At 32.9% G+C, this 22,646-nt stretch overlaps 4 protein-coding genes across 4 annotated transcripts; 3 read left to right on the forward strand and 1 right to left on the reverse strand.

The window, feature by feature from the left end:
- Window positions 1-3,388: 3,388 nt before the first annotated feature.
- On the forward strand, window positions 3,389-4,854 carry LOC135127825 (carboxypeptidase B-like). The gene is made up of 4 exons (XM_064054466.1): window positions 3,389-3,499; window positions 3,550-3,762; window positions 3,809-3,899; window positions 3,952-4,854. Exons 1-4 carry the CDS (start codon window positions 3,435-3,437, stop codon window positions 4,819-4,821), a joined length of 1,239 nt encoding a protein of 412 aa, XP_063910536.1. The 5' UTR covers window positions 3,389-3,434; the 3' UTR covers window positions 4,822-4,854.
- A 98-nt stretch (window positions 4,855-4,952) lies between these two features.
- LOC135127826 (carboxypeptidase B-like) lies at window positions 4,953-6,512 on the forward strand. Its single transcript, XM_064054467.1, has 4 exons — window positions 4,953-5,146; window positions 5,199-5,411; window positions 5,459-5,549; window positions 5,597-6,512. The coding sequence occupies exons 1-4, from the start codon at window positions 5,082-5,084 to the stop codon at window positions 6,464-6,466; spliced, it is 1,239 nt and encodes a 412-aa protein (XP_063910537.1). The 5' UTR covers window positions 4,953-5,081; the 3' UTR covers window positions 6,467-6,512.
- Window positions 6,513-6,640: 128 nt separating this feature from the next.
- On the forward strand, window positions 6,641-8,190 carry LOC135128345 (carboxypeptidase B-like). Its single transcript, XM_064055256.1, has 4 exons — window positions 6,641-6,826; window positions 6,877-7,089; window positions 7,140-7,230; window positions 7,292-8,190. Exons 1-4 carry the CDS (start codon window positions 6,759-6,761, stop codon window positions 8,159-8,161), a joined length of 1,242 nt encoding a protein of 413 aa, XP_063911326.1. The 5' UTR covers window positions 6,641-6,758; the 3' UTR covers window positions 8,162-8,190.
- A 4,183-nt stretch (window positions 8,191-12,373) lies between these two features.
- Window positions 12,374-13,777, reverse strand: LOC135128346 (carboxypeptidase B-like). The gene is made up of 4 exons (XM_064055257.1): window positions 13,704-13,777; window positions 13,437-13,649; window positions 12,992-13,382; window positions 12,374-12,937 (listed from the first exon to the last, which is right to left on the reverse strand). The coding sequence occupies exons 1-4, from the start codon at window positions 13,775-13,777 to the stop codon at window positions 12,374-12,376; spliced, it is 1,242 nt and encodes a 413-aa protein (XP_063911327.1).
- Between the last annotated feature and the right edge of the window lie 8,869 nt (window positions 13,778-22,646).

The raw sequence follows: 22,646 nt of genomic DNA on the forward strand, positions 1-22,646 counted from the left end.
CCATGTGAAATATGTTCTTAAGTAATCGTGTTATACAGAGGAAACTATTAAATGTATTAATTAAAAAAGAAAACCAAAAGAGAAGCCCCACCCATTCGTCTCGATCTCAGTCGTGATGAATTTTTCATTCGTTGCCAGACCTAGGGGCGGAGCCTAATTGCAAAATCCATATTTCTCTACAAAAATTTACCATTTTAAAGGTGTTTAAATTTCTAAGGATAAAAAAATAACTACAATTGAGATGGGGTGGGTGGGCGGGGTTAATGTTTTGCTTTTTTTTCCTTAATATACACAGTAATCTTTGGACAACACGATACTCAAAAACATGTTTGTGATTTCTTGTAAAGAAATAAGTATTTTGCAGATTCCGAACTCCAGAAGATACATTTGCCACATTTCTTCGAACGCTTACAATTTTTCCAAAATTGCCCTATGTAATTTGACACTTTTTTAAATAAACTTTCAAACCAAATGTTTCTAAAATTTTCAGATTTTTTCTGGATTTTTAGGGAACCCTTTCAAAAGCTCAGTTTTTCGATGAAAGTACAGAAACTTCGACCTTTTTCGACCAAATAACATTTAACCCCATTTTTTCTAAAACTCATACCATTTTTCCTGAATCGCCCCATGAAATGTGTCGTTTATTTTTTTTTTCCATTGATTTTTAAACCAAACATTTCTAAAATCTTGCTCTGGGTCCATAAACATGCTTTTCGAATTAATACGTCGGGATATAAATTTTAAACTCTTTCAAAAACTCAATTTTTCAGTGAAAATTTCGACCTTTTTTGAAAACCTTCAAAAATTAGTCGTTAAATGTTTTTTGCAGATTCCGAACTGCAGAAGATACATTTGCCCCCATTTCTTCGAACACTTACATTTTTTTCTGAATCGCTCTATGAAGTTTGATTTTTTTTTTAAATTGACTTTCAAACCAAATATTTAAAAAATCTTCATCCGGATCTATAAACATGCTATATTTTTTGGTTCAGCACGTCGAAATCTATAGTCCAGAATTTTTTCTGGATTTTTAGGGAATTTTTTCAAAAGTTCAATTTTTCAATGGAAATTATAGAAGTCATTAAGTGCTTTTAATAGATTCCGAGAAGATCCATTTGACCCCATTTCTTCGAACACTCATACAATTTTTCCAGAAAGGCCATATGGAGATTGTCATTTTTTTAAAATTAACTTTGATACCTAATATTTCAAAAATCTTCATCCGGATCGATAAACATGCTATATTTTCTAGATTTTTAGGGAACTCTTTCAAAAATGAAAATTATAGAAATTTTTACCGTTTTTCGACCAAATTCAAAAATTAGCCATACAAGTTTTTGAAAATCTCGATTTCCAGAAGTTCCATTTGCCCCTTTTTCTTCGAAAATTCATACAATTTTTCCAAAGTCGCCTAATGAAATTTGTATTTTTTTTATTTTTCAAAAAATTTACCTTGAAATCTTGCAGACGTGAAAAAGTTATTGTAAACTTGGTAAATCGTTAATCAAAATATATCTGTTTATACCTCCCAAAAAATTTTGACGAGTAAATCCTATCTAAAATGTGACAAATAAGTTCAGTCTATACTTGTAATTTATCACTGCATTAATATTTTTTAGATTTCCTTATACAGGGTGACTCAAAAAAAGAATCAATTTATTTTATTGAATAAATCAAGAATAATTGCAAAACTAAAAACCTTGAAATCTTGCAGACGTTGTAAAGTTATTGTAAACCTAGTAAATTGTTAATCAAAACATATCTGTTTATTCCCCCAAAAAATTGATGACGTCATCTAAAAATTTTGCCGAATAAATTCTACCCAAAATGTGCAAAATTCGATGAGTTTTTACTTGTGATTTATCAATTTTATTCATATTTTTTAGATTTGCTTAAACGGGTGGCTTAAAAAATTAATGAATGCGTCATTTTTTTGTGAAATGAAGGAAGGACGTGGGCGGTGCTAAAATTAGCTTTTTTCTAGTTTTATGCGCAAGAAGTTCCAGTGACTACTCTTAATATAGTTCAGTCTTATCTTAGCAAATTAAAAAATATCGAATTTGCAATCCGCTCCATAATTGCAAAATCCATATTTACTTGGAAAAATGTATCATTTTAACAATGTTCTAAGTTTCTCATTGTGAAAAGATGACTATGTATGTTAAGGAAAAAATACAAAATATAAGCCCCGCCCACCCACCCTATCTCAATTCTGATGATTTTTTTTATTCGTCGTAAATCGAAGCTTAATTGTAAAATTCATATTTTTCTACGAGAAAGTACCGTGTGAAGTATGTTCTTAAGTAATCGTGTTATACAAAGGAAACTATTAAATGTATTAATTAAAAAAGACAACCAAAAGAGAAGCCCCACCCATTCGTCTCCATCTCAATCGTGATGAATTTTTCATTCGTTGTAAGACCGAGAGGCGGAGCCTAATTGCAAAATCGATATTTCCTTATACAAAGTTACCATTTTAAACATGTTTTAAGTTTCTTGTTATGAAAAGATGACTACACATATTAAAAACTTAATTGCAAAATCCTTATTTCTTTACCAGAATCTTAATCCACCTACACTGTGCTTTGAAATAGTGAAATGTGTTGAACTGTAAAGTGGAAAAGTTTTATTTAAACAACTTTCAACTTAATTTTTAGAACGAAGGTAACAATGCTATTGTTACCCATGTTTGAAGTAGTTCTTTCTTGTCGAAAACTAAATTTATAGGATCTGTGTTATCTGCTATCTGTGTTTATGTAATATATCAATATAGCAATGAGTAGAAAACAAATAGTGCCGCCTTAAGTATAAAAATTGGGCTTGACAGGGTTATATATGATTGATTGTTGTAGAATCCTTTGATCCCTAATTATACAATAAAACAAACATGGTGTGATTGTGTAGATCACGTTCATTATTTTAATTTTAATGTAGCTTTTTATTCATAAGTCTAAATTGAAAGTTAGTTTACATAATGTATCATAATCCTTCTTACTAGTACCTAACAACTTAATTACTTATTGAATTTGTGCAGTGTCATAGCGGTTCAATGCAATGAATTAATGTTTTTTTGATAAGAGATTAATCTGTGTCTAATCTTCAGACTGTCATTAAAAGCAAAGAAATTCGTCCGAAGTCTAAATTATTGACGCTTCGTAGACCATTTTTCAAATTTGGAGACATCAGCCTATTTAACTTTATCAACGATATACAAATATCTTGTCAAGTTTTATTGATGGGAGTTTGTTACACTCACAGTCGAAAATAATTACCCAGATTAAAGAAAGGATTATACACTACTGAAATCGTAGGTGATTGAAAAAGTCTCCTTAATCTTTTTAAACACTAGTCTATTGTATTTCACTCCCTATGTTATCACTCTTTCGCAACTATAAATACAAAGAATACGGAATTTTCGCTACAGTGACGACAAAATGCGAGCACCATCACTCGTACTAGTGGCCCTTGTGGGTTTTGTGGCTAGTGCCACCTACGATGGGTAACTAACTAATTCAGTTACAATAGTCACTAATGTATAATTTTTCACAGATACAAAGTTTACAAACTGGTACCTCAAACAGAAGTCCAGAGAGCTTACCTCAACTCACTGGCCGCTAGCCCAGATTTTGATTTTTGGTCAAAAATTGATCGCCTTGGAAACCCTGTGACGGTTATGGTTTCACCTAGATGGCAAAGACGGTTTGAAGGCCACCTCAAAGTTAACAATATTGACTACGAAGTTGTAATTGAAGACGTGGAAAGGTGAATTGTCCATTAAACTCGCAATTGTATTCACACATTTTTTTAGCTCCATCGAAGCCGAAAGAAAATACCATCTGTCTCAACCGGCTTTGAAATCTGGAAGAATCAGTTTCACTCAGTACCAGCGTCATTCTGCGGTACCTATTACGTTACGTTAATTTTGTCACTATTTTCATATTTTTTTCTTAGATTAATGACTATCTGACTGAACTCGTCAAGCAGTACCCTAGCATAGTCTCCTTGGAAAACATTGGCCAGTCGTACCAAAAACGCGACATGGTAGTCATTCGCATCTCTACAGGTAGCAGTAACCCAGCGAAACCAGTAATCTTCGTGGATGCTGGTATTCATGCTCGAGAATGGATAGCTCCTGCTACAGCTCTGTACCTGATCAACCAACTGGTTGAAAATTCCGCTAATCGTTACCTCATCGAAAACATCGACTGGATTATCCTTCCCAGTGCCAATCCAGATGGTTATGAGTACAGCTGGACCAACGATCGTCTCTGGCGCAAAACGGTTTCCCCTGGTACTCTTTGCAACGGTTGCGACCCTAATCGTAATTTCGACTTCCACTGGATGGAAACAGGAGCAAGCAGTTGGGAATGCTCTGAAACTTACGCCGGAAGTAGAGCCTTCTCAGAAGTGGAGACAAGAAATCTGAGGGACTACATTCTGAAGACCCCAAATATTAAAGCGTACTTGACTTTGCACAGTTATGGACAGTACTTGCTGTATCCTTGGGGATACGGCAACGTTTTGCCTTCCAACTGGAGGGAATTAGACGATCTAGGACAAAAAGTTAATGATGCTATTAGGGCTGTAAGTGGGACGAGATACACAGTGGGTAGTTCCACGCAGGTACTGTACGCTGCAGCTGGTGCGAGCGATGACTGGGCAATGGGTGTTGCTGGTATTGATCTTGTTTACACCATAGAACTTCCAGGAGGTGGGTCCTACGGGTTCGATTTGCCTGCGTCCAGAATTCAAGGAGTGGTTGTGGAAACTTTTGAAGGATTTAAAGTTTACGCAGACTATGTTCTTAATAATAGGAAATAAGTACTCAAAAGAAATAAAAGATGTTGGTTTAAACTGATGTGTATCTTAAGCATTCATTTCCTTGACTGTTATTGTAGTAGAGGTCAAATCACAAAAATAGTACTTGGGGTTACATAAAGTGGCCAAAACAATTAAAATCGAACGATTTTTTATCTCTACTTGTATCGAAACGTGTTATCTCTAGTGTTTCCATTATTTGTAAAAATGGGATTTATATATTAAAAGCAACAAATCGGTGTTTGTTTGTACTGACGAAGATAATGCGTTTGGTTATAGCTACAATAGTTGCCCTTTTGGGTACTACCCTTGGGGTTTCCTACGATGGGTAACTTTTATTTTATTCCCAAACCAAAAACTATTCTAATTCCTGTTTCCAGGTACAAGGTCTATAAAATTGTAACCAAAACAGAAGCTGAAGCTGCTTTGTTGAGGACGTTTGAGTCGAACGAAAACTTTGACTTTTGGTCAAGCATTAACAAAGTCGGTAAACCCATTTCCGTGATGGTGGCACCAAATGCACAAAGTCAGTTTGAATTTATTTTAAAAACAACCAAGATGCATTTCTCTGTTGAAATTGAAGACGTTGAAAGGTAATAACCCCTAAATAGAATTACAAAAATTGTATCTTTTGTAATAGTACCATTGAAGCGGAACGGAGGTACCACCAATCAAGACGACCTCTAAAATCGGGAAGAATCACCTTTGACCAGTACTTACGTCACGATGAGGTAAAATTATCTTGTTTATCTTATCTCAAATTCAAAGTTTCTTCCAGATTAATGCATATTTGGCCGAACTTGCCCAAAATTACCCAGACAATGTAACTCTGGAAACAATTGGACAATCATACCAAAAACGCGACATGATCGCAATCCGAATCTCTTCAGGCCCCAGCGATCCTCCAAAACCCGCTGTTTTCATAGACGCCGGAATCCACGCAAGAGAATGGATCGCACCAGCTGTGGCTCTTTATGCAATTAACCAACTGGTAGAAAACCCATACTACAGTCTCTTCACTGAACACGTCGACTGGATCATCCTCCCCAGTCTTAATCCCGACGGTTATGAATACACCTGGGACGAAAACCGCCTCTGGAGGAAAACCCTTTCTAACGGAACACGATGTATAGGTTGTGACGCTAATCGCAACTTTGGTTATCACTGGATGGAAGATGGCGCTGATGACGACGAGTGTTCGGAAATTTACGGAGGGAAAGAGGCGTTTTCAGAGGTGGAGACTCAAAACCTGAGGGACTATTTGGCGGACACGCCAAATATTAAGGGTTATTTGAGTTTGCACAGTTTTGGACAGTATGTGTTGTATCCTTGGAGTTATGCGGATGTTCTTCCTGACAATGCAGATGAATTGCAAGGATTGGGGGAGCAAATCAATAATGCTATTGAGGCGGTTAATGGAACGACGTACACTGTTGGTAGTACCACAGCAACTTTATATGCTGCTGCTGGAGCTAGTCAGGACTGGGCTATGGGTGGAGCTGGTATCGACATTGTTTATTCTATAGAACTGCCTGGGGGAGGGTTCTTCGGGTTTGATTTGCCCCCTTCTGAAATCGAGAGGGTTGCACTGGAAACGTTTGAGGGACTGAAAGTGTTCGGTCAGTACTTTGTAGCACAGAAGCGATAGTGTAATCTTCACTTGTATTAACATACAATAAATCAATACAAAAATATTTATCTCGAAAGTTTTTGTCCTTTGAATTTAATATTTACCTATACTTAAGTAATACTCTTACGTTATTTTTCTGATGGTATCTGTTTTATCATAAATCTACAAGCACTTGAGTTCTCTACAATTTGTTATTCATTGTCAAATAATTTTTAGAACTAGGCTATCTTTGTACTGTCTACACTATCAGCTTTTTGTTGTATCATCTATATAAAGGACTGCTGTGAGAAAACGGTTGCAGTGTTTAAAAATGTGTTCGATTAAAGCACTAATCTTTCTAACCCTACTGAGTGTAGCCTTTGGTGTAAGCTATGAAGGGTAATATACATTTCTGGAAAGTAAAATTTCTTTTAACACTAATTTTTTAGGTACAAAGTCTACAAAGTGACCACCGAAAGCAAACTCCAAAATGAATATTTCAAAGTTTTGCAGTCAAGTCCAGATTTCGATTTTTGGTCAAAACTGAACAAGGTTGGACACCCTCTGACGATAATGGTGGCACCAAAAGCACAAAAAGGGTTTGAACATTTCTTGGTGGCAAACAAAATCAAGTTTGACGTTCTAATTGACAACGTGGAGCGGTAACTTCTTCCACTTGGGTGAAAAAGAAACATAATATTGTGATTTTTAGTACAATCCAAGCTGAAAAAGAGTACCACCGTTCGAGGTCCACCTCAAAATCGGGAAGAATTGCTTTTGATCAATATTATCGCCATGATGAGGTAATTTCAACAATATTTTGGCACAATTTAATCACTTTACTTACATTTCTAATTTGTGCAGATTAACGCATATCTGGAACAACTAGCCGCAGATTACCCCGACATTGTCACTCTTGATACTCTTGGCCAGTCCTACGAAAAAAGAGACATGAAACTTATTCGCATTTCTTCGGGTTCTAGCGACCCCCCAAAACCTGTAATATTTGTTGATGCTGGTATACACGCTAGAGAGTGGATCGCCCCAGCTGTTGCTCTATACTTAATCAATCAACTGGTTGAAACCAAAGACAACAGCGGTCTTTACGAAGGCGTCAACTGGATCATCCTTCCAAGTCTCAACCCAGACGGGTACGAATACAGCTGGGATGAAGACCGTCTTTGGAGAAAAACCGTTTCTCCTGGAACTGAGTGTAACGGATGTGATGCTAATCGCAACTTTGGTTTCCACTGGATGGAGTCTGGGGCCAGTAGTTGGGAGTGTTCGGAGACCTACGCTGGAAAAGAAGCTTTTTCAGAGGTTGAAGCAAGAAACTTGAGGGACTACTTAAACAAAACGGAAAATATAGAGGCTTATTTGACTTTGCATAGTTATGGACAATATTTGCTGTATCCTTGGGGGTATGCGGATATTCTTTGCGACAACTGGAAAGAACTCGATGATTTGGCGCACGACATGGATGACGCGATTAGCGCTGTGAGTGGCACGAGGTACACCATTGGTAGTTCCACTGAAACGCTGTATGCTGCTGCTGGTGCTAGTGATGACTGGGCAATGGGTGGCGCTGGTATTACAATCGTGTACACAATGGAGCTTCCAGGAGGGGGAATCTACGGGTTTGATCTACCACCAGAGGAAATTGAAGGAGTCGTGGTGGAAAGTTTCGAAGGTTTGAAAGTTTTTGGTAATTATGTTGCAAAGAACAGAAAATAAATAAAGATGTAACACGTATCCATAAAAAATGCGAAGTTTTATTTAGCTTTTTGGGCTACATAATCCGCTATCACTTTAATTCCCTCCCAAGTTTCCGTAACAACGGGCAGAATTCTTTCGGGTGGTAGGTCAAAACCGTTTGGTCCACCACCTGGGAGTTCGAACGTTAGTACCATTTCAATTCCGGCCCCACCCATCGCCCAGTCGTCGCTGCACTCAGCAGCAGGGTAAAGAATTTCAATTGTGTTCTGATGACCTCTATAAAGTAAAAATCAGTGGCGTCAATAACGCTGCCACAGCTTATTTGACTTTTACGATGTCTCTTAACGTTTTCATTTTTAAATTTTCCAGTTTTCCGATTTTCCAACTTTTGGACGTTTAAATTTTTAGATTTTGAATTTCTTGAAAGAAAACTACGTATATAAATAAAAAAAAAAACAAAAATTAAGCGCCACCCACTCTCCCCAATCTCAATTCTGATGAATTTTCTATGATACTTTCTTGTAGAGAAATGAGAATTTTGCAACTAAATTTCGCCCTTCAACTCACGATGAATAAAACATTTGTCACAATTGAGAAAGGGTGGGTGGGTGGGGCTTATTTTTTGACCATTTTTACTTCCCGAGCGTAAGCAAAGGAAGTATTGTAATCGAGTCCGTCGGCCGACTCTCTACTTTTACGTTTTCTCGATCTTTCATGACCCCTAGAAGACGAAGAAATAGGTCTCCCATTTCCGTCTGTCTGTCCGTCTGTCCGTCTGTCCGTCCGTCTGTCCGTCCGTCTGTCCGTCCGTCTGTCCGTCTGTTGTCCCGGATTTTATTAGACAGATAATCTCCGAAAGTACTCGGCCGATTGTTGTGAAATTTTGTACTTATATTAAGAATATCATGTAGATGGTAAAACGCTAACCAAAATTTGTCTAATCATCCCCACCACTAATGCGATGACGTCACTTCAAAATTGTACATAGTAAATGGGTTTTCAATTGTATAAAATAACATAGTCCTACACATGTAGTTTACAACTCTGAATCGACTTTTCACCCGAAACGTCCAGATTTTTGGAAAAAAAATCAAAATTATAAAACAACATTTTGAAATTTAATTTTTAATCTGCTAACCAGAATGCTTTGAAATGTTGCAGATGTTTTAAGGCTATAAAGAGCATCATAAATCTTTAGTCAAAAAATATTTGCTTATCCCCTCCAAAAACTTGATGACGTCAGCTCAAAAGTTTGTGGAATAAATCATATCTAAAATGTACAAAATATGATGAGTGTGTACTTGTGATCTATCACTCCATTCATATTTTTTGGATTTGCATATACAGGGTGACTCAAAAAAATTAATGAATGCGTAAATATATTTTATTGATTTAATCAGGAACTACAAAACCGAATGCTCTGAAATCTTGCAGATGTTTTAAGGTCATAAAGAGCATAATAAATGTTTAGTCAAAATATATTTGCTTATCCCCTCCAAAAACTTGATGACGTCAGCTCAAAAGTTTGTGGAATAAATCATATCTAAAATGTACAAAATATGATGAGCCTGTACTTGTGATCTATCACTCCATTCATATTTTTTGGATTTGCATATACAGGGTGACTCAAAAAAATTAATGAATGCGTAAATATATTTTATTGATTTAATCAGGAACTACAAAACCGAATGCTTCGAAATCTTGAAGATATTTTAAAATTATCATAAGCATGGTAAATTTTTGATCAAAACGTATTTGGTCGTCCCCCCTAAAAAAATTTATGATGTCACCACAAAATTTTGCTGAAAAAATCCTATCTAAAATGTACAAAATATGGTGAGTCTCTTCTTGTGATTTATCATTCCATTCAAATTTTTTCGATTTGCATATACAGGGTGACTCAAAAAAATTAATGAATGCGTAAATTTATTTTATTGATTTAATCAGGAACTACAAAACCGAATGCTTTGAAATCTTGCAGATGTTTTAAGGTTATAAAGAGCATAATAAATTTTTAGTCAAAATATATTTGGTTATCTTCTACAAAAAACTGATGACGTCAGCTCAAAAGTTTGCCGAATAAATCGTATCTAAAATGTACAAAATATGATGAGTCTGTACTTGTGATTTAGCTGAATAAATCCTATCTAAAATGCAAAAAATATGATGAGTTTGTACTTGTGATTTATCATTCCATTCATATTTTTTAGATTTTCTTAAGAGGCGGTTCAAAAAAATTAATGAAGTCAATTTATTTTATTGATTAAATTAAAGGCAACACTTATTATTAGTATTACACCCCAACCAACCCAATTTGGTAGACACAAAATTTGTTAAAGGAAAAACTCGGTTGAAACATAAGGGTAGCACGCTTATTTACATCGACTTTAACATTACAGACCTGCATTTGTTTTATGCGTTCACTTGGTTCCGCGAATGTGAAATAGACATGTTTATAATCAACCAATTGTGAATTTCACCGACAAGAATTAAAATAAAACCCAATGTTTTATATAATAAGCGGAAGTCGAAGCAATAAAACCGATGGTCGTTTTGTTTACAGTTTCTCTGTTTGACTCTCACATATGCTGTTACGCCTGTCATCTTAAATTAAGAATGTTTATACATACACGATTTTCAGTTGCCTCTGATACGTAGGTATACGTGAGTAAATTGTTTCGTTATTTTATTGATTATTACAAATCAATATTCAAAACGACCCAATTCATTTTCCCGAAAATTTGAGAATATAATAATTTTATTCTTAGTATTACACTACATCTATCCCAACTGATATACGTGTCCTTGCAAAAATGTTGATGACGTCATCGCAATTTTTTTTTAAATTCCCACTACAAAAATGTAATGAGAAAAAAAACACAATAGGCATGCAGTCGTCAAGTTTCCGACAGCGAGGGAAGTACTGTCTAAACTCTTTAGACCAATTTTTTCTTAATATACGAAGTCTTCTTTTCCCAGCAAGAAACTGAAAACATGTTAAACTATCCTGTTGTTGAAAGAAAACTCTATATTTTAAAAAAAGCAAACAAAGATGAAGCCCCACCCACCCGCCCCAATCTCAATTGTGATGAATGCCATATTCATCGTGACTTGAAGGGCGGAGTTTAATTGCAAATTCCTCATTTCTATATAAGAAATTTCCATACAAAATTCATCACAACTGAGATTGAGGCGGGTGGGTGGGGCTTAATCTTTAGTGTTTTCTTTTAATGTATAGAGTTTTCTCTCACGAACAGGATAGTTAAACATGTGTTCAGTTTCTTGTTAGGGAAAGACGATTTCGTACGTTGAGAAAAAATGGACAAAATATAAGCCCCGCCCACCCACCCCTTCTCAATTGTGATGAATGTGAGCTGAAGGGCGGAGTTTAGTGGCAAAATCCTCATTTCTCTCCAAGAAATTACCATATGAAATTTATCAACAACTGACGTTGGGGCGGGTGGGTGGGGCTTAATCTTCAGTGTTTTTTTTTAATATATAGTCTTCTTTCAAGAACATGATAGTTAAATATGTTTTCAGTTTCTTGTTGGGAAAAAAGATTTCGTATATCAAGAAAAAGTAAACAAAATTTAAAAAAAATACAAATTTTCTCCAGCTACGAAATAATAAAAATCTAAAAACTGAAATATCAAAAAATTGAAACATTGAAAAATTCAAAATTCAAAAATCTCAAAATTGAGAAATCTAAAACTTGAAAAATCGAAAATTTGTAAAATTCAAAAACTGAAAAACGAAAAACAAAAAATCTGTAAATTGAAAAACTAAAATTTTGAGTAACAAAAAAGCAAGCATGGTAAAACCGTAAAAGTAAAGAAACGAAAAATGAAAATATTTAAAAATTTAAAAATTCCATATCAAAATTGCGAAGTCAAAATATTGAAAATTAAGAAACAAAAAAAAAATGGAAAAAATAGAAAATATAAAATTTCAACAATGAAAAATCGAAACATGAAGAAATTTAAAACTTGAAGATTGAAAATTAAAATTCAAAGTAAATAATAAATTGACATTCTGAAAAATGAAAAATTGAGGAATTGAAAAATCCAAAATCGGGACACCTGAAATTAAAAAAAAGGGAAAATTAAAATATTAAAACATTGAAGGAGTCGTGGTGGAAAGCTTCGAAGGTTTGAAAGTTTTTGGTAATTATGTTGCAAAGAACAGAAAATAAATAAAGATGTAACACGTATTCATAAAAAATGCGAAGTTTTATTTAGCTTTTTGGGCTACATAATCCGCTATCACTTTAATTCCCTCCCAAGTTTCCGTAACAACGGGCAGAATTCTTTCGGGTGGTAGGTCAAAGCCGTTTGGTCCACCACCTGGCAGTTCGAACGTTAGTACCATATCAATTCCGGCCCCACCCATCGCCCAGTCGTCGCTGCACCCAGCAGCAGGGTAAAGAATTTCAGTGGAACTTCCAATGGTGTATTCGGTACCATCGACAGCAGCGATGGCATCGTTCGCTTTGTGGGCAAGTTCGTCTAGTTCTTTCCAGTTGTCAGGTACAGCACCAACTTCGTAGCTGTATGGATAGAACAAGAGTTGGCCATAACTGTGCAGAGATATAAATCCGAGTACATTTTCAGTGGCGTTCAAAATATCCCTCAAATTACGAGCTTCTACTTCCGAAAAAGCAGATTTTCCGGCGTAGATTTCTTCGCATTCTTGGTCGCTAGCGCCATTTTCCATCCAGTGGAAACCAAAGTTGCGATTACCGTCGGTACCCCAACATTCTGATCCAGGAGATCGGGTTTTCCTCCACATTCGGTTCTGTAAACGTAAAATAAGGTACTAAGTATATTTTGAGACAGTTGAAAATAGTACCGTAGTCCACGTGTATTCGTACCCATCAGGGTTCATACTTGGAAGAATGATCCAATCCAGATCTGCAAGAAGAGCACGATTGCTTTCATTTTCTACCAGTTGATTGATGATGTAGAGGGCCAAAGCGGGCGAAATCCATTCTCTGGCGTGCATTCCAGCTTCGATGAAAAGTACCGGTTTTCGTCCATTACCATCAGAAATTTGGATGATGTTCATGGTACGATTTTCATAGGATTCTCCAATGGTACTAACGGTCGCTAAACGGGGATTATCGGCAGCTACTTGGGCTAAATAGGCAGTGATTTCTCCGTACCGTAGGTACTGATCGAAGGCGATTCGTCCGATTGGAAGTGATCTGGAGCGGTGATATTCTGATTCTAAATCAATGGTCCTGTAGATACAAGAAATTTAGCTTTGTGGTGACTACCTTAATTAGAAAACTTACTTTTGGACGTTTTGAATCTCCACACTGTAGTCAATTTCGTTGCGTAGAAGACTTTGCTCGAATTCACTTTGGACTGATGTAGAGGCCATAATTGTCACAGGTTTTCCAATTTTATTAACCTTGGACCAGAAATCAAACTCTGGATTGAGCTCCAGCTCCCTCAGGAAATCATTTTCGGCTTCTGTTTTGGCAGTGACCTTATACACTTTGTATCTGCAACAAATGATTTAAATGTTTGTGGGTGTACCTTATCTGATAAAGATTTACCCTTCGTAGGAACTACCAGCAGATACCCCCACAAGGACAAAAATAATTATCGATTTTAAAAACATCTTTTTCATTGAGGTTGCACTGTCTGACAGTCCTACTTTATATGTGTTATCTTTATCTTGATTTTTACTGTCGGTACGTATAATCAGATGTCTGAGATCTTATGTTACCGAAAAAGAATGTTGTCATCAAACTTTGTACTCAGACAGATAAATAATAATTCTAGGGAACTCTTGCGTGGTAACATATTTTGTCTTATCGTATTATAAAGTATGAAAGAAATTAAATATTTATCTCAATGTTGTGTCTTGCAGGTGTTATTCACGGTAAAATTTTCATTTTTATAAAAGTTCAAGTGGTTTGAATTAACATATTTTGGTCGTCAATGTCACTCTGTAATAATAATAAATATTTATTTTAATAGCTATTGAAATTTATATTATGATTTTTCAAGGCTGAAGGTTGTAAAATGGACTTTGCAAAACTTGGAGATGACGTCAAGGAGTTCTTGGAAGGGATGAACTCATAAATTCTAAATAACTTGGATTGAACGTACTAATTCATACTAACGAATACTCCGACAATCATTAAGAATACATAAAATTTATAAAATGTTTTGTTTTTAAAAAAACACAAACTTCATTTTATTTACCGAGCGTATACGAAGGAAGTATTGCAATAGACTCCATCGGACGAACGGCCAATTTGATGTTTCTCGACGTTTCATGAATTCGAGAGTACGAAAGAAGTGGTCCCCCGTTTTCGTCAAGATTGATATAAGTTCTTATCATGTATCATGGACAGCAAATTTATTCTGCTATGGCGTGTAGAATAGTGCCTTCTTTAACATCGAATTTACTAAGAAGTTCATCCCCATGGACCCTAAAGCGTCCGTTCCGTAGAAGTACATAATAAGGTGTTCTATTTACCTTCTAGGCAACTTTATTTAGAAGCTCGTCACCAGTTGTGGTGGACGTAAGACCAGTAATCGGAAAGATCTTGTTTTCACCTTTGTAGTTTATATATTGCACCTGCACGTCAAAACTGGTAGTTTCAACTAGAGAAAAAAATATACATTATATGGTATTTAAAACAGAATAATGTACTCACCTAGTATTATTACTCCAATAAGAGACCACAAAACGAACTTCATGTTGTCGCTGATAAATTCGGTAATTTAAGTTATTGGGCTTAGAAAGCTGAGTTTTTGTATGCCTTTTTTATCAAAAATGATTGCCACTTTGCGTAGTATTATCAAGGAACGTTTATCACACTATTATGATTGGTTTTATAACGTGAATTAATTGTGGGTATCGCTGTTATCAGAAAAATATATACAATTTTCTATACTGACACGTGTACACAGAAGGTAACAATTCAACCAAATATGAAATTTGTTTTCCAAAGGATTGCATTTGTACTGTTGGGCAAAATCCTTTGTAAATCCATCATTTTTGAAATTTTATTTTCATATTTTTCTGCAGGTTTTCTCTTTAAACAATATTTCTATGTCCGTTCAATTCTGACTGCAAATTAAAAATGTTACACCCTAGTCAAAATTTTTATTTCACGAGCTAAAGAAGTATTGATTTCGAACAAATGATTTGTCTATATTAAATTGCTTAGGGTTTTTCCGCTAGATTTTCAAATTTAAAACATCCAAAATTCTACGAAAAATTGCAAAACAGTAAAATTCAAAAAACAAAAAATTGAGAAATCAAAAAATTAAAAATCGGAACGGAAACCAGAAATTTGAAAAAATTGCAAATCGAAAAATTGCGAAATCGAATATTAAAAAATATAACAAAATAAATAAAAAAGGAAACAAAAAAACCCAAAAATTACAATATTTTAAATTAAACACTGCAAAATGGCTAAATTGAAAAGTCTGAACATTTTAAAAGGAAAATTTTAGATAAAAAGAATTGTAAAAAAATGTAAAAATTGAAATATCAAAAATCTGAAAAATCGAAACATTGCAAAACTGCAAAACTGAAAAATTTTAAATTTGAGAAATCTAAAACTTGAAAAACGAAAAATAAAAAATCTAAAAATTGAAATTTGATTTGAATAACAAAAATCAAACATTGTAAAACCGTAAAAGTAAATAAACGGAAAATGCAAATATTTAAAAATTGAAAAATTCTAAAGAGAAATCTAAAACTGGAAAAAAACCTGAAAATTAAAATTGAAAGTAATAAAAGCTCAAAAAATTGCAAAATCGTAAAGTTAAGAAAAATGCAAAAACCAAGAGATTGTAAAATTCAAAAGTTGAAAACGAAATATTGAAAAATTAGAACATTTATAAATTGAAATGTTGAAAAGTAAAAATTAGGGAATCGAAAAATCAACAATCTGGACACTGGAATTTTCAAAAAATTTATATATAATTTATATATAATATATATTTAAAAATCGAAAAATTTTAACAAAAGTACCCGAAATTTGTTAATGAACTGTGGTCATGTCCACGATAATTAAAATAAAAAAATTGGTCGAAAGTTATTTCAACTGAACTTCCCTCTCCCTTGAAGTTCAGCCAAATAAATTCCAATTTTCTGAAAAATCATAGTTTTTTCGATTTTTGTGTTCTGATGATCTCTATAAAGTAAAAATCAGTGGCGTCAATAACGCTGCCACGGCTTATTTGACTTTTACGATATCTCTTAACGTTTTCATTTTTAAATTTTCCAGTTTTCCGATTTTCCAACTTTGGACGTTTAAATTTTTAGATTTTGAATTTGTTGGAAGAAAACTACCTATATGAAGAAAAAAAAACAAAAATTAAGCGCCACCCACCCTCCCCAATCTCAATTCTGAGTGATTTTGCAACTAAATTCCGCCCTTCAACTCACGATGAATAAAACAATCGTTACAATTGAGAAAGGGTGGGTGGGCGGGGCTTATATTTTGACCATTTTTTATTAATATACGAAGTCTTCTTTTCCCAGCAAGAAACTGAAAACATGTTTAACTATCCTGTTGTTGAAAGAAAACTATATATTTTAAAAAAAGCAAACAAAGATGAAGCCCCACCCACCCGCCCCAATCTCTATTGTGATGAATGCCATATTCATCGTGACTTGAAGGGCGGAGTTTAATTGCAAATTCCTCATTTCTATATAAGAAATTACCATACAAAATTCATCACAACTGAGATTGAGGCGGGTGGGTGGGGCTTAATCTTTAGTGTTTTCTTTTAATGTATAGAGTTTTCTTTCACGAACAGGATAGTTAAACATGTGTTCAGTTTCTTGTTGGGGAAAGAGACTTCGTACATTGAGAAAAAGTGGACAAAATATAAGCCCCGCCCACCCACCCCTTCTCAATTGTGATGAATGTGAGCTGAAGGGCGGAGTTTAGTGACAAAATCCTCATTTCTCTCTAAGAAATTACCATATGAAATTTATCAACAATTGACGTTGGGGCGGGTGGGTGGGGCTTAATCTTCAGGGTTTTTTTTAATATATAGTCGTCTTTCAAGAACAGGATAGTTAAACATGTTTTCAGTTTCTTGTTGGGAAAAAAGATTTCGTATATTAAAAGAATGGACAAAGTAAAAGCCCCACCCACCAATCCCTTCTCAGTTGTGATGAATGTTTTATTCACCGTGAGCTGAAGGACGGAATTTAGTTGCAAAATCTTCATTCCTCTACAAGAAATTATCATATGAAATTCATCACAATTGAGACAGGGGTGGGTGGGCGGGGCTTAATCTTTGTTTTTTTTAATATATATAGTTTTCTTTCCAGAACAGGGTAGTTAAACATGTTTTCAGTTTCTTGTTGGAAAAAAAAAGATTTCATATATTAAGAAAAAATAAACAAAATATAAAAAAAATACAATTTTTTTTCCAGTTACGAAATAATAAAAATCTAGAAACTGAAATATCAAAAAATTGAAACATTGAAAAATTACAAAATTGAAAAATCTCAAAATTGAGAAATCTAAAACTTGAAAAATCGAAAATTTCTAAAATTCAAAAACTGAAAAACGAAAAACAAAAAATCTAAAAATTGAAAAACTAAAATTTTGAGTAACAAAAAAGCAAGCATGGTAAAACCGTAAAAAAAGTAAAGGAACGAAAAATGAAAATATTCAAAAATTGAGAAATTCCATATCAAAATTGCGAAGTCTAAATATTGAAAATTAAGAAACAAAGAAAAATGGAAAAAATAGAAAATATAAAATTTCAACAATGAAAAATCGAAAACTGAAGAAATCTAAAACTTGACAAATAAAAAGATTGAATATTAAAATTCAAAGTAAATAATAAAGTGAAATGCTGAACAATGAAAAATTGAGGAATCGAAAAATCCAAAATCGGGACACCTGAAATAAAAAAAAAATGGAAAATTGAAATATTAAAAAATCGAAAAATTTTAAAAAGGAAATATCCCAATTAAGAAAATAAAAATTTAAAAATTGAAATATCAAAAAATTGGAAAACGGAAACATTGCAAAATCTCAAAATTAAGAAATCTAAAACTTGAAAAATTAAAAATTTGAGTAACAAAAAAGCAAATATTGTAAAACCGTAAAAGTAAAGAAATGAGAAATGAAAATATTTAAAAATTGAAAAATTCCTTATCAAAATTGCAAAATCTAGATATTGAAAATTAAGAAATAAAAAAATGGAAAAAAATCAACATTGAAAAATCGAAAAATGGAGAAATCTAAAACTGGTAAAAAATGAAAATTAAAATTTAAAGTACTTAATAAAAACTCGAAAAATTGTAAAATCGTAAAAGTTAAGAAAAATGCAAAAACCAAGAGATTACAAAATTCAAATGTTGAAAATGAAATATTAAAGAATCGAAAAATTGAAAAATTATAATATTCATAATTTGAAATGCTGAAAAACAAAAAATTGAGGAATCGAAAAATGAAAAATCGGGACACTGAAATTTTCAAAAAAAAGGAAAAATTAAAATATTAAAAAATCGAAAAATTTTAAAAAGGAAATATCCCAATTAAGAAAATAAAAATTTAAAAATTGAAATATCAAAAAATTGGAAAACGGAAACATTGCAAAATCTCAAAATTAAGAAATCTAAAACTTGAAAAATTAAAAATTTGAGTAACAAAAAAGCAAATATTGTAAAACCGTAAAAGTAAAGAAATGAGAAATGAAAATATTTAAAAATTGAAAAATTCCTTATCAAAATTGCAAAATCTAAATATTGAAAATTAACAAATAAAAAATAAAAAAAAAATAACATTGAAAAATCGAAAAATGGAGAAATCTAAAACTGGAAAAAACTGAAAATTAAAATTTAAAATACTTAATAAAAACTTGAAAAATTGCAAAATGGTAACAGTTAAGAAAAATGCAAAAACCACGAGATTGTAAAATTCAAATGTTGAAAACGAAAAATTAAAGAAACGCAAATTTGAAAAATAATAATATTTATAATTTATAATGCTGAAAAACAAAAAAATGAGGAATCGGAAAACCAAAATTCGCAAACTGAAATTTTCAGAAGAAAAGGAAAATTAAAATATTTAAAAATCGAAAAATTTTAAAATGGAAGTATGTATATAATTAAGGAATAAAAAAAATCCAAAACTTGGAATATCATAGAATTGAAAAACTAAAAGGTTGCAAAATTGAGAAATCTAAAACTTGAAAAAAGCTGAAAAACGAAAAATAAAAAATCTAAAAATTGAAAAATTAAAAATACACAAAATTCTGGGATATAAATCTCGATGAGTTAATTCAAAAAACACAACTTATTGATGGACCCATACCAAGATTTTAAAAATTTTCGATTTCATTTTGCCGATTCTGAAAAAAAAATTCGAAATTTTAATGACTTTTACAAGTCGAAATTAACAAAAAAATGTCTTCTTTAATTCTGTAGTGTACAGTAGTTTTAAATTTAAAATCTTTAAGCTTTGCTGAAGAAATACAGAGATTTGTTCACAATGATTGAAACATTTTGATCTTGATTTAAAAATGTAAAATTTTTTAAATTAAAATTTTGGAGATACGTCAGATTTAAAAAATTCCTCGTTAAACAAAAGGTATGTCAGAGTCACCAAAAATTTTTTGAAATTTAAATTATCAATATCATGTAAATATTAATCTTTGAATTTCGCAAACGAACAATTAATATTTATTTTTGTGAAATATACAAACGACTTTTAGAAAATATTTTTAAATTTTGGAGGTTTTCAGTTTCAGTTGAATTTATTTTTTACTGTTTATTTAATGCACTTAGATTAGAAAATAATGTTGAAGCTATTATTTACTAATTTATTAATTACCATGACATAAAATGTGAAATTTCACATGTAAAAAAGCTCCAGTGTTTCAATCCGGCACCGATGAAACAAAAATTTTCCATTAGTGTGCACCTTTAATAAAATATATTTCAGATATATTTAACCCAGTCTGTTATTTTCCGGAAAACTGGCGTAAATTATCGCTTTATTGTATCAGTCCCGGCGAGCATCAAGAGATTTCTTGTAAGAAATGGCAAACATTAGTTTTCCCCCCCACGCAGCCTGTTATATACAGGGTGAATCGCCAATCCTCCAGCCATAAATCCGAATTAATGAATGAAAAATACAAACGGGCCTAGTGTTCATAAAGTTACAGATCACGTATCGAGGTCACAAGCGGCAGCTTTAACATTTAGAGGCGAAATGTCACCCCAGAGCTTTATTTGGATCCGCAGACGTCCCGGGCTCACTATAATGACCGAAAGGTCATTGAAAATTTATTATCATTAGCTGTCATATTCGTGAAATATTGGCATGTGTTGGTCGGCGCGTCTTCGACTGGCCCCCAATTTACGTCAGCTTGATGGATCGCACAGTCCGATTCGAAAAAATCAAGATCCAAAGACGATAATATGAAAATAAAACAGTCGCGATTGATCACATTTACGTGATGGATTTATCGTACTCGTCTGGAGACCTTATCAGCTGTGAATAATAGAAATCTCGAGTGCTGGATGTTAAAAAATGGGAGAATCCGGTTTGGTCTGGCTGGGTTTTAATAATTCACGACGTGGAAAATGAGAATGCAAATTGTTGCGTATGGAGGTGCCGGAAAAATCCGGGAGTCTATTATTGGCGGATAAAGGAGCAGGGTTTGAAAAGGTGGTTTTATTTGCACAGAGAAAGCTAAGGGAAGGCATGTGGTATACTGTTTTGACTAATGAATAATTTCAGATTTTCTTTGCGTTTAATGAAAGCTCAAAAAATTGTCAAAAAATCAGTCAATCAAAATTTATTTATTAAAATGTATGAAACCACTTTAAAATGTCCTATTTTTGTTCCAGACAGGACTGAAATCCAGTATAAATAATTTCGCAGACTTTTTGTTACCGGATTAAACCGGATAAAAATAACATTGTTCGTAAATCATACTCTTTCTATTTTTCATGCTTGCAGTTTCAATTTTTAATTCAGGCTAATTTTTAGTCGGAAATCGGACCGTGTTTTTTTTTAACTCACACGAAATTTCAATTATTTATTGGAACAAAGCGGCCGAACTGAAGCGCTTTAAATATTCATGTAAAACATGATACAAAATATTTTTCATTTTACTATGAGCTTTATTTTATTGGATTTGATATTTTGGTTTAATGTGAAAATTTTCTTTCAACTTTTGCCAGTTTTTAAGTTGGCCATTATTTATAGAAGCCGGTTCATAAATGTCAACACTTATATTTTTCGGTGTTTATTTTTGAATTTAAGAGTCGTTATTTTATGTGTTTGTCAGTTATTATGTCTTGTTAACTAAATAATAATATTTTCAGATTTTATTGTTGTTTTATTGGTGAGTAACATCAGTTTGTGTATGTTCGGGAGGTAAAATATGTGGAAAATCACTGCGGAAAGTCAAAAGATTAACATTAAGTTATTGGCTATGGCATGTTTAGTGTAGTACGTATGTCAGGAATGTATTTATCATCAATTACGACTGCACATAAATATATCACTGTATTCCTAGAATTTTAGAATTTTTTGTGATGTGTGCAAATAATTTCAATAAAAAATAAATAACACATTTAGAATCACCCTGTATATTAATTAATTAATCAACTGTTGCTAATTATATCAAGCTGCTAAATTACGTGAGTATTATACCTAACTATGTGTACACGACGTAAGGTAAACTTTTGCTTGTCACTTCATTGTCCTTATATTCACGTTGATAATTTTCAACATTGTTTAAAAAAAGCAATTTAATTATCTTGATTTTTTTGCAGTTTTTGTTTTCGAGTGGTGGCTAAGAGAAGTAAAAGATCAAATGAGCATATGTATATTTAATTGGTAGTTACAGAATTGAGTGTTTGGAAGTTTTAGGTGTATTTTATGAAGATCGTAAGAATGATAGAGCGGAAAGTAATATTTATTTATTCATTCTATTTAAAAAATTGAGGACGTAATTTCAAATGTTGGTAAGTTCAAAGCTTTTAAGTTTCAACGTAAAATGTGTGTTGTTTATTTATTTGTGCTTTTATAATTTAGTCATCTTGTAACTTTCCTTTCCTTCAATAGATTGCAGACGTCGTTCCAATTTTTTTTAGAAAAATTTTGAAAATTCGTCTTGACTTGGTCTTCAGTTTGGTTGTTGTGATGTGTTACGCTTTACCTTTAGCGATGTCCTCTTTTGGCGATTTTATTAGAAAGATAATTCCCGAAACTACTGGGTTGATTGTCCCCTCTAAACGTTTAATGACGTCATTTTGAAAATATGCTCAGTGAATTTTATTTAAAATGTGGTAATAATATGTTTCTATGCTTGTGATTTTTATTTTTAACTTAATGCATCTAGGTTTCTGGAAAAAATCATAATCGAGTAACAAAACTAGAATTTACAGATTGTTTTTAAAATTTTGTACACGCTTTAAAATTGTTGATAAGAATGAACAATATTACGAGCGCCGCCCACGGAACTTTTTTTTTAATAAAATTTTATTT

Source organism: Zophobas morio, unplaced genomic scaffold (assembly GCF_036711695.1).
Source record: "Zophobas morio isolate AGI-343-1 ecotype UQ-CSIRO unplaced genomic scaffold, CSIRO_AGI_Zmor_V1 ptg000012l, whole genome shotgun sequence".
NCBI classification, from domain to species: Eukaryota; Metazoa; Arthropoda; class Insecta; order Coleoptera; family Tenebrionidae; genus Zophobas; species Zophobas morio.

What these genes read in the sequence shown, in the direction of transcription:
- LOC135127825 (XM_064054466.1), top strand. Translation starts at nt 3,435, where the DNA reads ATGCGAGCACCATCACTCGTACTAGTGGCCCTTGTGGGTTTTGTGGCT. An exon ending in GCTAGTGCCACCTACGATGG is followed by an intron (nt 3,500 to 3,549) that starts GTAACTAACTAA and finishes AATTTTTCACAG; the next exon opens with ATACAAAGTTTACAAACTGG. An exon ending in GTAATTGAAGACGTGGAAAG is followed by an intron (nt 3,763 to 3,808) that starts GTGAATTGTCCA and finishes ACATTTTTTTAG; the next exon opens with CTCCATCGAAGCCGAAAGAA.
- LOC135127826 (XM_064054467.1), top strand. Translation starts at nt 5,082, where the DNA reads ATGCGTTTGGTTATAGCTACAATAGTTGCCCTTTTGGGTACTACCCTT. An exon ending in CTTGGGGTTTCCTACGATGG is followed by an intron (nt 5,147 to 5,198) that starts GTAACTTTTATT and finishes TCCTGTTTCCAG; the next exon opens with GTACAAGGTCTATAAAATTG. An exon ending in AGTACTTACGTCACGATGAG is followed by an intron (nt 5,550 to 5,596) that starts GTAAAATTATCT and finishes AGTTTCTTCCAG; the next exon opens with ATTAATGCATATTTGGCCGA.
- LOC135128345 (XM_064055256.1), top strand. Translation starts at nt 6,759, where the DNA reads ATGTGTTCGATTAAAGCACTAATCTTTCTAACCCTACTGAGTGTAGCC. An exon ending in CTAATTGACAACGTGGAGCG is followed by an intron (nt 7,090 to 7,139) that starts GTAACTTCTTCC and finishes TGTGATTTTTAG; the next exon opens with TACAATCCAAGCTGAAAAAG. An exon ending in AATATTATCGCCATGATGAG is followed by an intron (nt 7,231 to 7,291) that starts GTAATTTCAACA and finishes TAATTTGTGCAG; the next exon opens with ATTAACGCATATCTGGAACA.
- LOC135128346 (XM_064055257.1), bottom strand. Translation starts at nt 13,777, where the DNA reads ATGAAAAAGATGTTTTTAAAATCGATAATTATTTTTGTCCTTGTGGGG. An exon ending in GCTGGTAGTTCCTACGAAGG is followed by an intron (nt 13,650 to 13,703) that starts GTAAATCTTTAT and finishes CATTTGTTGCAG; the next exon opens with ATACAAAGTGTATAAGGTCA. An exon ending in ACGAATACACGTGGACTACG is followed by an intron (nt 12,938 to 12,991) that starts GTACTATTTTCA and finishes TTACGTTTACAG; the next exon opens with AACCGAATGTGGAGGAAAAC.